The sequence below is a fragment of the Arabidopsis lyrata genome (assembly GCF_000004255.2).
Source record: "Arabidopsis lyrata subsp. lyrata unplaced genomic scaffold ARALYscaffold_3, whole genome shotgun sequence".
In the NCBI taxonomy this organism is placed as follows: Eukaryota; Viridiplantae; Streptophyta; class Magnoliopsida; order Brassicales; family Brassicaceae; genus Arabidopsis; species Arabidopsis lyrata.
Window position 1 is genome coordinate 3,766,017 of NW_003302553.1, and position 11,974 is coordinate 3,777,990.

Here is an 11,974-nt window from a genome sequence, read left to right on the forward strand (position 1 = left end):
CTCATCTAATGGGCCTTGGCCTTTTATAAGACGGCTTCCTTTTTGAAAGTTTCGTCGTTTTCCAACTGAGATCTGCTTTGTTCTTCTCTTTCCATTTCAGCGTTGACCTGTTGGTTTTTAGAGATTTTATCAGAAGCAACAATGGCGTCTCCGGCGAATTTTCAACTCTCTAGACCAAAATTTAACCTTCTGACCTACCTCGAGCGAAAATCTCCTCAAAATCTCTCCTTTCCCCTTTTATTCAGAGACCAAGCAAAGTCAACACCGACCAGATTTCCGACCATCAGAGCTTCATCGTCATCGTCTCCGTCGAATCATAAACCCTCGCTGCTTCATCAGCCTCACCGCAGCCGCAGCTCTGTTCTCAGCATCCTTTTACTTCGTCTACAAACCCGCCGCGACGACTCCGGTTGCTGTGGTAGAGGAGACTCTCGAGATACTATCAAACGATGTGAAAGCTTTATCATTGCTGACGGAGATCAAATTTAAGTCCGATAGACATGAGCAGGCAATAGAAGTTCTGGACCGTCTGATCGAGATCGAGCCCGATGAACGAAAATGGCCGGCTATGAAGGCTAGGATTCTCTCATACCACGGAAAAAGCGAATTGGCAATCGAAGCTTTCGAGAGGATTCTTGAGAAGGACCCGATACGTGTTGACGCTTATCATTACTTGGTGATGGAGTATTACAACTCTAAACCCAAATTAACAGAGCTAGAGAAGAGAATCAACAAAGTGATTCGAAGATGCAAGAAGGAGAAGAAGGCGAAAGAGATTTGTGGTTTCAGAATGTTGATCGCGCAGATCAAGTTTATCCAAGGAAACTCACTTGAAGCCATTCGGATTTGTGAAGAGTTAGTGAAAGATGATCCAGAAGATTTCACTATATATCTGTTTCAAGGAATCGTGTATATATTGATGAATAAGGAAGAGGAAGCTGCGAAGCAATTCGAGCAAGTTGCAAGGGTTATGCCGATGAATCATCCGTCCAGAGAGACTGCGACCACCTCAAAGCAATGGAGAGTCATCGTAGCTTACGATAATGTCTATTGCTATTTATTAACATTTGCTAGGCTTTCGATGCCTTCCTTGTTTACCAAGTGTGGAAAATGAAAAAGCGGAGATTTTACATACTACAACACTCTTACGATTTTTGTAAGAAAATTGGTGGTTTAAACAGTTCATGTGAGAGTATTTGATGATGAAACTAAATAAGTGATGACTGACCCAAACCAAAAAGGACTCCTTCCTATGAGAGTGAATATAAATGGGCTAAGGCCCATTAATGGTTTCTCTTAAGTCAGGCTATTGGGTATGAATAATCTATGGGCTTTATACGACCCAATATCGAGACTTCATATATAAAATTCCCATACCTCAGTGATTAGGGTTTCTGATTCTCGGAGCAAAAAGAAGAGCAAGCAGCGGCGCAGAAGTTGAACACAAGTCAAGCTCACGATGGGTATGGCAATGGCTAATCCCTAAATGTCTTTTAATCTGTTTCGTTTTCACCGGAGAATTACGTCTTATTCATATCTGTTTCGTTCGGTTTTTTTTTAGCGAGGATTAAGGTTCACGAGTTGAGGGAAAAGTCGAAGAGCGATCTTCAAAACCAGCTTAAGGAACTCAAAGCTGAGCTCGCTCTCCTTCGTGTCGCCAAAGTCACCGGAGGTGCTCCTAACAAGCTCTCTAAAATGTACGTATTGTTGACAAACTTTAGATTTCGATTTTAGCTTAAGCATTTCTCGATTTGGAGTGTTGCTAGGATTCTAAATTGATGTCTACTTAAGTTTGTCTCTTACTCAAATTTGTTAATAGTTAGATGATGGAATCATTTAGATTTATTATCCTTAAGTTTTATGTATCTATGAACTCGTATCTTGATTTCATTAAGCGTCTTGTTGAAAATGTGAATGTGTTTTTTGGTTTTTACATTTCCTGGTTTTGATTGTGTTGTGTTTGTCATTTGCAGCAAGGTTGTGCGTAAATCCATAGCTCAGGTTTTGACAGTGTCCTCTCAGAAGCAGAAGTCTGCTCTAAGAGAAGCATACAAGAACAAGAAGTTTCTTCCTCTTGATCTCCGTCCCAAGAAGACCCGTGCTATCCGCAGACGTCTCACCAAACACCAGGTCTGTCGATTTCGCTGAATCAGTTTCTTAACAAACTCTCTATTGATTTTATATTGCAAACGCCTGATGTTCTTATCTTGTTCTTGGGCATTGCAGGCCTCTTTGAAGACAGAGCGTGAGAAGAAGAAGGAGATGTATTTCCCAATAAGGAAGTACGCTATCAAAGTTTAAGTTTAGCTGCTAGAAACTGTTTCTACTTTGGTTTTTGATGGAAACTTGTTCTTGTTCTTTTTCACTTGTTTTGTCGTCTCAAACAGTTTCTGATACTTGGATTTTGGTTATTATTGATGATCTTTTGCTTCTATATTTTCAATATTTTGTTTTGTTGAGCTCAAAGAAATTTGTAACTCATTAGCAATAATCCGACATGAACGTAAGAGATACCAGAAGACAATAAATACTCTCATCTCACAAGGAACTTTGGTCTTCATTCATTTTGAATTCAGGCTTCGTTGCCCTTGCCCAATGTAGATGTTGAACTTCAATCGCAACATACAATTTTAAGTTGTCAACTCTGTTGTGATTCTTAGAAAGCATTGGTTCCGAATGTTACTAATATTAATCACAAGACGAAAATCAAAAATATTTTTGTGATTACAAAATACAAACTACAAAGGAATCTGTTAAAAAATATCATGTTATCGAAAACAAATAAAAGACAAAACGTGGAACTTTCGTTTTTTTTCTTTCTTGATTCTACATTTTGGGGGCGTTTGAACTAAACAAGAGTGGGAAGTCGGAACCATGATACATCGTTTACGACAATTACGTCTTTTTCCGTCGGAATGTGAATGGCCAGTTGACCTTTTCCATTTCCCCCACCAAAAAACAGAAATATATGTGTCAAAACCAAAAAGGAAACGACCACAGTGGGAGTCGAACCCACGACCTTTTGATCCGAAGTCAAACGCGCTAATCCACTGCGCTATGCGGTCTTTCATTAGGCTTTCATTGTTTACAATATAAGTACTCTCTAAATAACTCCTTTTTTTCATGTTAACTCTTTGGGTAGCAAGATTCGAACTACACATATTATTAGGAATTTTTGAAAAGTAACCCAATAGTATAGAAAATTAATCGAAAATTCCGTTATTTCTTACATAAAAATGTGAATCGTACAACTCAAATGACATATTTGTGACCAAAACTTAGTAAAATTGTGCTATTTGGTATGAATAAAATTAAATGTCATCGAATACTATGAAATCTAATTTGGAATATAAAATTTTCTTTAACATGGATCAAATGTCATCATATGTGAAATGTTATTTGAAAAAGAAAAATCTTGTAAATGGTGAAGTATACTCACACATCGATAAATCTTTGTGTGTGTTATGTTTAATCGTCATGAATAAGATGTTAGTCGGTAGAAGGATTAAACAATGTTTACGCGGTGCTAACCCGTAATGTGGTTTCTTTCACACATAGATTTTGTTTATCGTGGAGTTTTATATTCCAAACAAATATTTATAGAATCCATATTTATATATTTATTTTTGTTATCAAGATTAGTATGCCATGTCGTCACATGTTTTGAATACCCTGGAGATAAGTCATTGCATATGAACTAATACTTATATTTTTAATTTAAAGTTGGAATCGCTAGATTATTTAATGCATGATGTTATATTGAAGCCTAATTCAACTTTTAATTGGAATATCAATTCGAATAAATATTTTAATTATTGCTTTGTCCACTTTTTCAAACGGGCGTACTTTGGCTTGGAGTCGTGATCGATCGTGACTCCTGAAATTACGTGTACGGACCAATCATCAAAGAACAACAGTAAAAACTTTGGAAGATTATGTAAAAGTATGCATGTGAATGTGCGTGCCCCAAGGGTTCAAGAATAAAGGGCTGGGGTTTTACCTACGCTGCCTCGCCGGTTGAAAAAAAAGAGTTTTCTTCTTGCGCTAGATCTAACTAGCACTAGACCATAAAACGAAATTCGATTTTTCGATTGGTTAGATGATCACAGAACTTTCTAAATACTTATCTTCCAGTAATCTCTAACGAATTGTCGTTATTTTACATCTAATCACGAATCATGCGTTGATCAGTATGTATATACTAAACTTCCTCGTTGTTTCTTAGAATCATTGACAGACAAACAAAAAGCAGAAATATAATTAAGTTGATTTGACGCATTTTTTGGTGTACCACTTTTGGTAATAAAATGTTGTTAGACTAATCTCTCGGTTACTGATAAAAAAATAAAGCTATATATTTTGTATATACAAATAAAAATTAGCACTACTATATTAGGGCTGTTGTTGTGTTTCAAATTTGACGACTTATATGATAAACAAGTCTCGAGGAAACAATATATATGTCAGCAAAAATGTACCGCTATTTGATAATTGTTACGCCTTGCGAATATTTAAAGCTGAATTTGACTTTGATGAGAACAACTTTGAAATCATTTTATAAACTCGAATCCACATATGAATATCAGAATATGGATAGGATATCTTATTCGATGTATAAGCTATCTGTAACAAATTGTTGACAAAAAGTTATATATACATAGTTTACACGTGGTTGAAAAAAATGATTCTATTAGTCCATTATATATCATTATCGAAGAATTTAATTTCTAAGTATCTTACGTATCGATTATGATCATTTATTTACAATTAAGTAATTTAACTATATTAAATTTAGTAGGTGTATATGGATGAGATGGAATTTAAGTAATGATGTAATGAAATTGTATAAACTTTTTTTGTTATTTTCGTTTTACTTATTGGACAAATTCTACAAAAATAAAAAAAAATTCACAATAATTATTGGTTTATCTTACCACTTATAAAACTTAATTTATTATATATCTTGTTTGTAATCATGTACAATTTATTAATAAAATTATGTTATATTATATACTGTTTGTTTACATCACCTTAAATCGTGTATAGGCTCTAAACATTTTAGGTCAAAACAGTTTTAGACTATATAAACATTGAATCACTGTATATTATATACTGTTTGTTTTTAATATTTATTTTAAAACTTAGTTCTTTATTTAATGGGAAAGTTGTGGGAACACGTATTATTAAGCCGGGAACCTCACATTGACACATTCGCTTTCAATATGAAAATACAACATATAGTGTGTGCATATATTTCAAAATCTGATAAATAAGGGTGAAAATTTTGAAAAAACAAAGAGATTTTGTTTTGAGTTTTGGGTCTATTGAAATTATAGAAATCTCTCGTAGTAACTTACTGATCAAGTCTTTATAAGAAAATTGAAAAAAAAAAACATACTCAAGTCGTTATATTGCGGTCATGTGTCAAACATCGATAATTTTGTTGACATGAGTGACGCGATCCATATACCATATTGACCTTTTCATTTAATCATTTTACTTTCCAATTAAAGAATAATATTATAAACATCTATAACTTTTTGTTTCGCAAAACATATTGTTTGGACCATGCATCCACAAATAGCGTAAGATTCAAGGTTGCAATTTGAGTGTTTGACTTGACGGATAACTCAAGGGTCAAGCAAACACTAAGAGGGGTTTATTGGATCATTGATTTGAATGGAATTGGAAATCTAACTAAAATCATGTGTTATTCAATCATTGATTTTAAAATCTTTATAAAAATCATGTGTTATTGGTTCTATGATTTACAAATACTAGTTCAAATCACCTCTTATTCAATATTGAAGATTTGAGTATGGATTTGATTTCATATTGGATTTGAATGGATTTGAAAATCTGTTTTAGTTATAAATAGAGAAATTGAAATCCTTGGGTTCCACCTAGTTATTTGGGTGGATTTGAAAAAAAAAAAATATTAGTAGTTTTTATTTTCCATAATGTTTTGAATATCAAAAAGAAAAAAAACTGCTAATACAAAAATCATGAAACATCTTCGTATAATACTTTCAAGCATATCGATCACAAAAAAAAAAACTGCTAATACCAAAAATCATGAAACACCTTCATATAAAAGTATATTTTTATCATATAATAAAAATCAAAAATACTAGAAAATAAAGGAAGGTTTTCGAAACCAAACAAGACTAGAGGAAAAATTCTAGAAAACCAACAATACTAGAAAACAAATAAAAATTAATCTAACATTCCATAATGTTACGCTTAATCCAACCATGACGTTCATTAGTAGACATACTAACAAAGATTTCTTTCATCCCCAATTGGTGAATCACTTTAACCGCATCGTAACGAACGTTTTTTTTTCCAAATTATGGACTTTTTTGATATTTTCCCATATGTGTGGAGAGAACAATCAGTGGAGAGAAACAAGAGCATCAAACATGTGGAGTAATTCAATTCAGAGTTCATAGATGAGAACATGATAGGTTATTTTGTTTATCATAAAAAATTTCATGTTTTAATTTTATAATCTCTTTTCTATGATTTTCAAATCCATTTTATTTGACTCTAAAATCAACTTTATTTGATTCTCAAATCCACATTGTTTGATTTTAAAATCAGTGGATTATGTGTGAATTTCCAAATGTGATAGGGATTTCTAATTCTATTCAAATCAATGATCCAATAACCCCTCCTAAGATACATTCATAGTTGTATACGCACGCTTACGTTTAAGAGTGAATTTGATTATTGACATAAAACTGTACAATCTTAGTTACTAAGATATTTATGAGATATATACAATGTAACATAGAAATGATTCTGCGAACGTTAAGATTTATTTATTATGATAAAAAATTGTTTACGGTGAATACGTAAATGATTTTTTTTCTTTAATCGTAAAGTTAATCTTATTTACTTTCTAAATACAGTCGTAAACTCGAGATATGAAACTATATATAACATGTAAAAAAGGTTAAACGTCATTATAGTGAGAGAGAATACACAAAATCATGCAAAGGCCAGTACACGTGTAGGCCCAGAGTTAAACAAAATTTGGCAAGATTCAACACCAACTTTTCGTCGCTTCCTCACCACAAAATTTAATTTAACGACGTCGTTCTAACGCCATTTTGTCCTATAAATACCCCCTTCAACGACTTAATCTTCTCCCCTCATAAACTCTCTCACCACTTGCATTATCGTTTCAAATTTTCTCTCAACGTCGAAAAACTGAGTCCTCTAGAAATTTCCACGACGACTTGATGATGACGCGAAAAGCAATGATAAACATTTGTTGCGTAGCGACAACGCCGTCTAAGTATCCACCACCTCCTCCTCTTACGTTAACGCCTCGCCAGAGTTTGGAATCCGCGGCCATCTATGGAGTCATTGAATCCGCGGCGGATATAATCGAGAGATGGAACACTGAGACCAACACTTTCGCAAAAGTTACTTCTATGTTCTACGAGAACAAACAAGAAGCCATGGTGTTCATCGAACGAGTGAAGGATCTTCAGAAGACTATGGACGTACTGGTGAGTGAAGATCCGAACTCGGAGAGGCTCTTAAGAGCACATAAACTTATGCAGATCGCTATGAAGAGGTTACAAAAGGAGTTTTACCAGATTCTTTCGATGAATCGTGCTTATCTTGATCCAGAATCAGTCTCTACTCGTTCTTCACTTACTTCAGCGAGATCTAGCTACTCCGATTTCCCCGAAGATGTTGAAGATCTAGATACAATCGTCGAACTAGAGGAGGTTTCTAGCAACGTCATGACGGATTTGAGATCCATCGCTGAGTGCATGATTGGTTCTGGTTACGCGAAAGAGTGTTTGAGCATATATAAAAGCATTAGAAAGTCGATAATCGACGAAGGGATCTATCGTTTAGAAGTCGAGAAGACGAGTACCGGGAAGGTGAAGAAAATGTCACGGGAAGTTATGGAGTTGAAGATCAGAAGCTGGTTAAAAGCAGTCAAAGTTTCCATGGAGACTCTTTTCAAAGGTGAGAAGATTTTGTGTGACCATGTCTTCGAATCCTCTGATGCAATTAGAGAGTCTTGCTTTAGTGATATCTCTCGTGATGGTGCGCTTCTTCTATTTGGATTCCCAGAGATCATTGCTACCAAAACTTGCAAGAAACACTCGCCGCCGGAGAAACTTTTCCGGCTGCTTGACATGTATACCGCGATCGCCGGAAACTGGCAAGCGATTGAATCTATCTTCTCGTTTGATTCGATCTCCGTCGTCAGATCTCTAGCACTTAAATCTCTAATCTCTCTCAGTGAATCGATTCGATCACTACTGGTGGAATTCGAATCCGGAATTCAGAACGATTCGTCGAAGATGGTGGTTCCCGGCGGAGGAGTACATCCACTGACGATCTCCGTCATGGATCATCTCTCTCTCCTCGCTGACTACAGCAACGTACTCGTTGATATCCTCGCCGGGTCTCCACCACCGGACAGATCGCTGCTACCGGAGTCTTACTTCAATGTCTCAGAATCCGACGACTCTCCGTCGTCGGAGCTGACGATCAGATTCGCTTGGCTCATCCTCGTCCTCCTTTGTAAAATCGATCGTAAATCAATTCACTACAAAGATTTCTCCGTACAGTATCTCTTCCTCACCAACAACCTCCAGCACGTGGTCTCACGTGCTCGTTCCTCAAACCTGAAGAACCTTCTCGGCGAGGATTGGATCACGAGACATTTCGCTAAGATGAGACAATTCGCCGGTAGCTATAAGCGACTGGCTTGGGGACCAGTGGTTTCTTCTTTACCTGAGAATCGTACGGTGGAGATGACGCCGGAAGAAGTCAAGGAGCGGTTTGAAAAATTCAGCGAGAGCTTCGAAAACGCGTACGCTAAACACAGTGTCTGCGTCGTAGCTGATCCAAATCTACGAGACGAGATCAAAGTATCGATAGCGAGAAAGCTGGTGCCGATTTATCGCGAGTTTTACAACACGAGAGGTTCTGTTATCTTGGCGGGAGCCGGTGGCGCGAGAAACTTGAGCTCAGTTGTCCGATTTACCCCTGAGGATATTGAAAACTATTTGTCTGATATGTTCACAGAGAAGGGTAGTTCGGGGAATTCATCTGCATCTTCTCCTTCCTCTTGTCGGTCAGGGCAATCCATGTCCTAAAGTAAAGGAGAGTCAATAATCGTCTTAAATGTAAAAGCAAAACACTAATTAGTAGTTAATCTTTCATGGTTTTGGCAGTTATTGCTACGCAGCAAACTATTTTTTATTACTATTATTACTTGATAAAGAGTGATGGACATTCAACGACATAAAGTGAAGATAGCTATTTATTTTCCTTTTTCCTTACAGTTTAAGGTAAAATCTTCTGGTTTCTTCTTGGAACAATATCATGTAAGTACGTCACACATTTGTCTATAATGTTTAATGATGCAAGGATTTAAATATTTCTATCATAAATCGTCATATTTCTCATTTCTCAAAAATGTTTTTGCAAGTAAGAGACACGTGTACGGAAAAGATGAGTCAAAGGCCAACGGCACATTCTTCCTCATATTTCTCTGACGTTGTTTGTAACAACAACGACAAACGACCTAAATCTTTCAATATTATGGTTGCGTAACAGATCAAAAAAATATCTAGATTTTCTGTTCTAACGTAACGCAGGACGTCAACGCCTCCTTGCATTTGGATTAAGTGGTAGGTTCTTTAAAAGGGAACCCTTTCACCACTAGTTCTTGAATCCACATCGGAGGTGAGGCGTTTCAATATTAAATGTAAATTTTCCCTTAAAACCATTTTTTTTTTATCTCCTTCCAAATTCCTGCAACGACATTTGAAAAAAAGAGAGGCTAGAGATCAAAGATGAGGAGCAAGAGCGGTTTTAGTTTCTTCTCTAAGATGACTTCTTCAAGGAAGAGGCCTTCTCTCTCAATACCTAGCAAGAGTTACGAGTCATCGGATATCAACAAGACCATCGACAATGCAGCCGAGATTATCGAGAAATGGAACACCGAGTATGTTTCCTCAAATAAATTTTATTCTCTGTTTTGCGAGAGCAAGCGAGAAGCGAAAAAGTTTGTTAAACGCGTGAAGGAACTGCAGAACGCTATGGATATGTTGATTAGAGAAGATCCGAATTCGGAGAATCTCCTTAGAGCTCAGAATCTAATGCAGATCGCCATGAAACGACTTCAGAAAGAGTTTCTCCAGATTCTTTCGATGAACCGTGCGCATTTGGATCCTGAATCCGTCTCCTCTAGATCGCCTACATCTGTCGTATCCAACGATGACGATATTTGGCACGAGTCTCGTTCAGCTAGTGATTCCATCATCGAAGTCGAGGAGGTGTCAAAGAATTCTAGGACAGAACTGAAATCCATAGCAGACTGCATGATCGCTGCAGGTTATGCAAAAGAGTGTGCGAGTACTTATAAATCTATTCGAAAATCGATAGTCGATGAATCCATTTATCGTCTTGGAGTAGAGAAAATCAGTTCTTCCAAGGCGAAAAAGATGCCATGTGAAGTTGTTGAGTTGAAGATGAATAGGTGGATTGAGGCGGTTAAGGTCTCGATGAAGACTCTCTTCAATGGCGAAAAGAGTCTATGCGATGATATCTTTGAATCCTCTGTTTCTCTTAGGGAGTCTTGTTTCCGAGACATCTCCAAGGAAGGAGCTCTTCTTCTGTTTGGATTCCCGGAAACCATCGCCTTAAGAGACAAGAAAAATCCAAATCCGGAGAAGATTTTCCCGTTGCTAGATATGTATTGCACGATCACCGAGAACTTGCTTGCGATTGAATCGATCTTCTCGTTTCCATCAATTTCGATTGTTCGAACTCAAGCTCACAGCTCACTTAGCCGACTAAGTGAGTCAATTCTTTCTCATTTGGTGGATTTTGAATCTGAAATCCGTAAAGACTCGTCCAAGACAGTGGTTCGTGGTGGAGGAGTTCATCCGATGACTATCTCCGCCATGAATCACATCTCCCGACTCGCGGAATACAGTACCGCTCTCACGGATATCCTCAAGGGATCATCATCATCATCTTCGGCTAAATCATTGCTTCCTAAATCTTACTTCAATGTCTCAGAATCCGAAGAATCTCCGGCTTCAGAGCTAAAAGTACGATTCGCGTGGATGATTCTCGTCCTCCTCTGTAAAATCGATGGCAAAGCTGAGATGTACAAGGACTTCTCGATGCAGTATCTCTTCTTAGCCAACAATCTCCAACATGTTGTCTCACGTGCTCGATCCACGAACGTGAAGGATGTTCTCGGCGACGATTGGATCGCGAAGCATTCCGAGAAAGTTAGGCAGTTTGCAAGAAGCTATGAGAGGCTAGCATGGGGTCCATTGGCGTCGATGTGTCCGGCGATTAGTACTTCGGAGGCGGTGGAGATGTCGCCCGAAGAAGCGATGATGCAATTCAAAAAGTTCAACGAGACTTTCGAGAACACGTGCGAGGCACAGAGTGAGTGCATTGTACTTGATCCGAAACTATTGGACGAGATGAGAATTTCGATAGGGAGAAAACTGTTGCCGGTTTACCGCGATTTTTACAACGCTCATAGAAATGCCGTTATGTTAGCGGGAACGGAAGGTGAGTGGAATGTCCGATATACCCCTGAAGATATCGGAAACCACTTGTCAGAGCTGTTTAGCGGGAAGGGTATTTTGGAGAATCAATATGTTTGTACGCCAGATTTTTGTCTTGTTACAACAGCTACTCCAACTCCTGGACGAAAGACTCGATCTTTATCATGCAGAAGATTTTGAAGGGGAAAAATATTATGTTTTCATTCTATTTCCCCGCCATTTTTCACCCTAATATTGTTATATGCAGGTATCCAAACATGTTTTTCTTTTCTTTTTCTTGTAACAACTTAATTGATGTCATTAAAGGTGTAACGAGTTACGACTTACAAGTAACATGGCGTATTTATGAGGTATTGGGACTAACATTTAATCATAACGACGATCACCATCAGATAGGTGTG

General features: G+C 37.2%; 4 protein-coding genes and 1 non-coding gene across 5 annotated transcripts; 4 read left to right on the forward strand and 1 right to left on the reverse strand.

The window, feature by feature from the left end:
* Positions 1-117: 117 nt before the first annotated feature.
* On the forward strand, positions 118-1,213 carry LOC110230020 (protein SLOW GREEN 1, chloroplastic). Its single transcript, XM_021031598.1, is given in 2 exon segments — positions 118-329; positions 331-1,213. Coding segments are annotated over 2 exon segments (972 nt in total). The 5' UTR covers positions 118-141; the 3' UTR covers positions 1,115-1,213.
* Positions 1,214-1,340: 127 nt separating this feature from the next.
* Positions 1,341-2,440, forward strand: LOC9320806 (60S ribosomal protein L35-1). Its single transcript, XM_021031601.1, has 4 exons — positions 1,341-1,463; positions 1,562-1,697; positions 1,974-2,130; positions 2,227-2,440. Exons 1-4 carry the CDS (start codon positions 1,460-1,462, stop codon positions 2,299-2,301), a joined length of 372 nt encoding a protein of 123 aa, XP_020887260.1. The 5' UTR covers positions 1,341-1,459; the 3' UTR covers positions 2,302-2,440.
* Positions 2,441-2,991: 551 nt separating this feature from the next.
* On the reverse strand, positions 2,992-3,065 carry TRNAR-UCG. Its single transcript has one exon. It is a non-coding gene; the product is annotated as a tRNA-Arg (tRNA).
* A 3,909-nt stretch (positions 3,066-6,974) lies between these two features.
* On the forward strand, positions 6,975-9,309 carry LOC9318688 (exocyst complex component EXO70B1). The gene has a single exon (XM_002882576.2). It carries the CDS (start codon positions 7,248-7,250, stop codon positions 9,132-9,134), a length of 1,887 nt encoding a protein of 628 aa, XP_002882622.1. The 5' UTR covers positions 6,975-7,247; the 3' UTR covers positions 9,135-9,309.
* Positions 9,310-9,502: 193 nt separating this feature from the next.
* LOC9318689 (exocyst complex component EXO70B1) lies at positions 9,503-11,936 on the forward strand. Its single transcript, XM_002882577.2, has one exon. It carries the CDS (start codon positions 9,837-9,839, stop codon positions 11,751-11,753), a length of 1,917 nt encoding a protein of 638 aa, XP_002882623.1. The 5' UTR covers positions 9,503-9,836; the 3' UTR covers positions 11,754-11,936.
* The last annotated feature ends 38 nt before the right edge of the window (positions 11,937-11,974 follow it).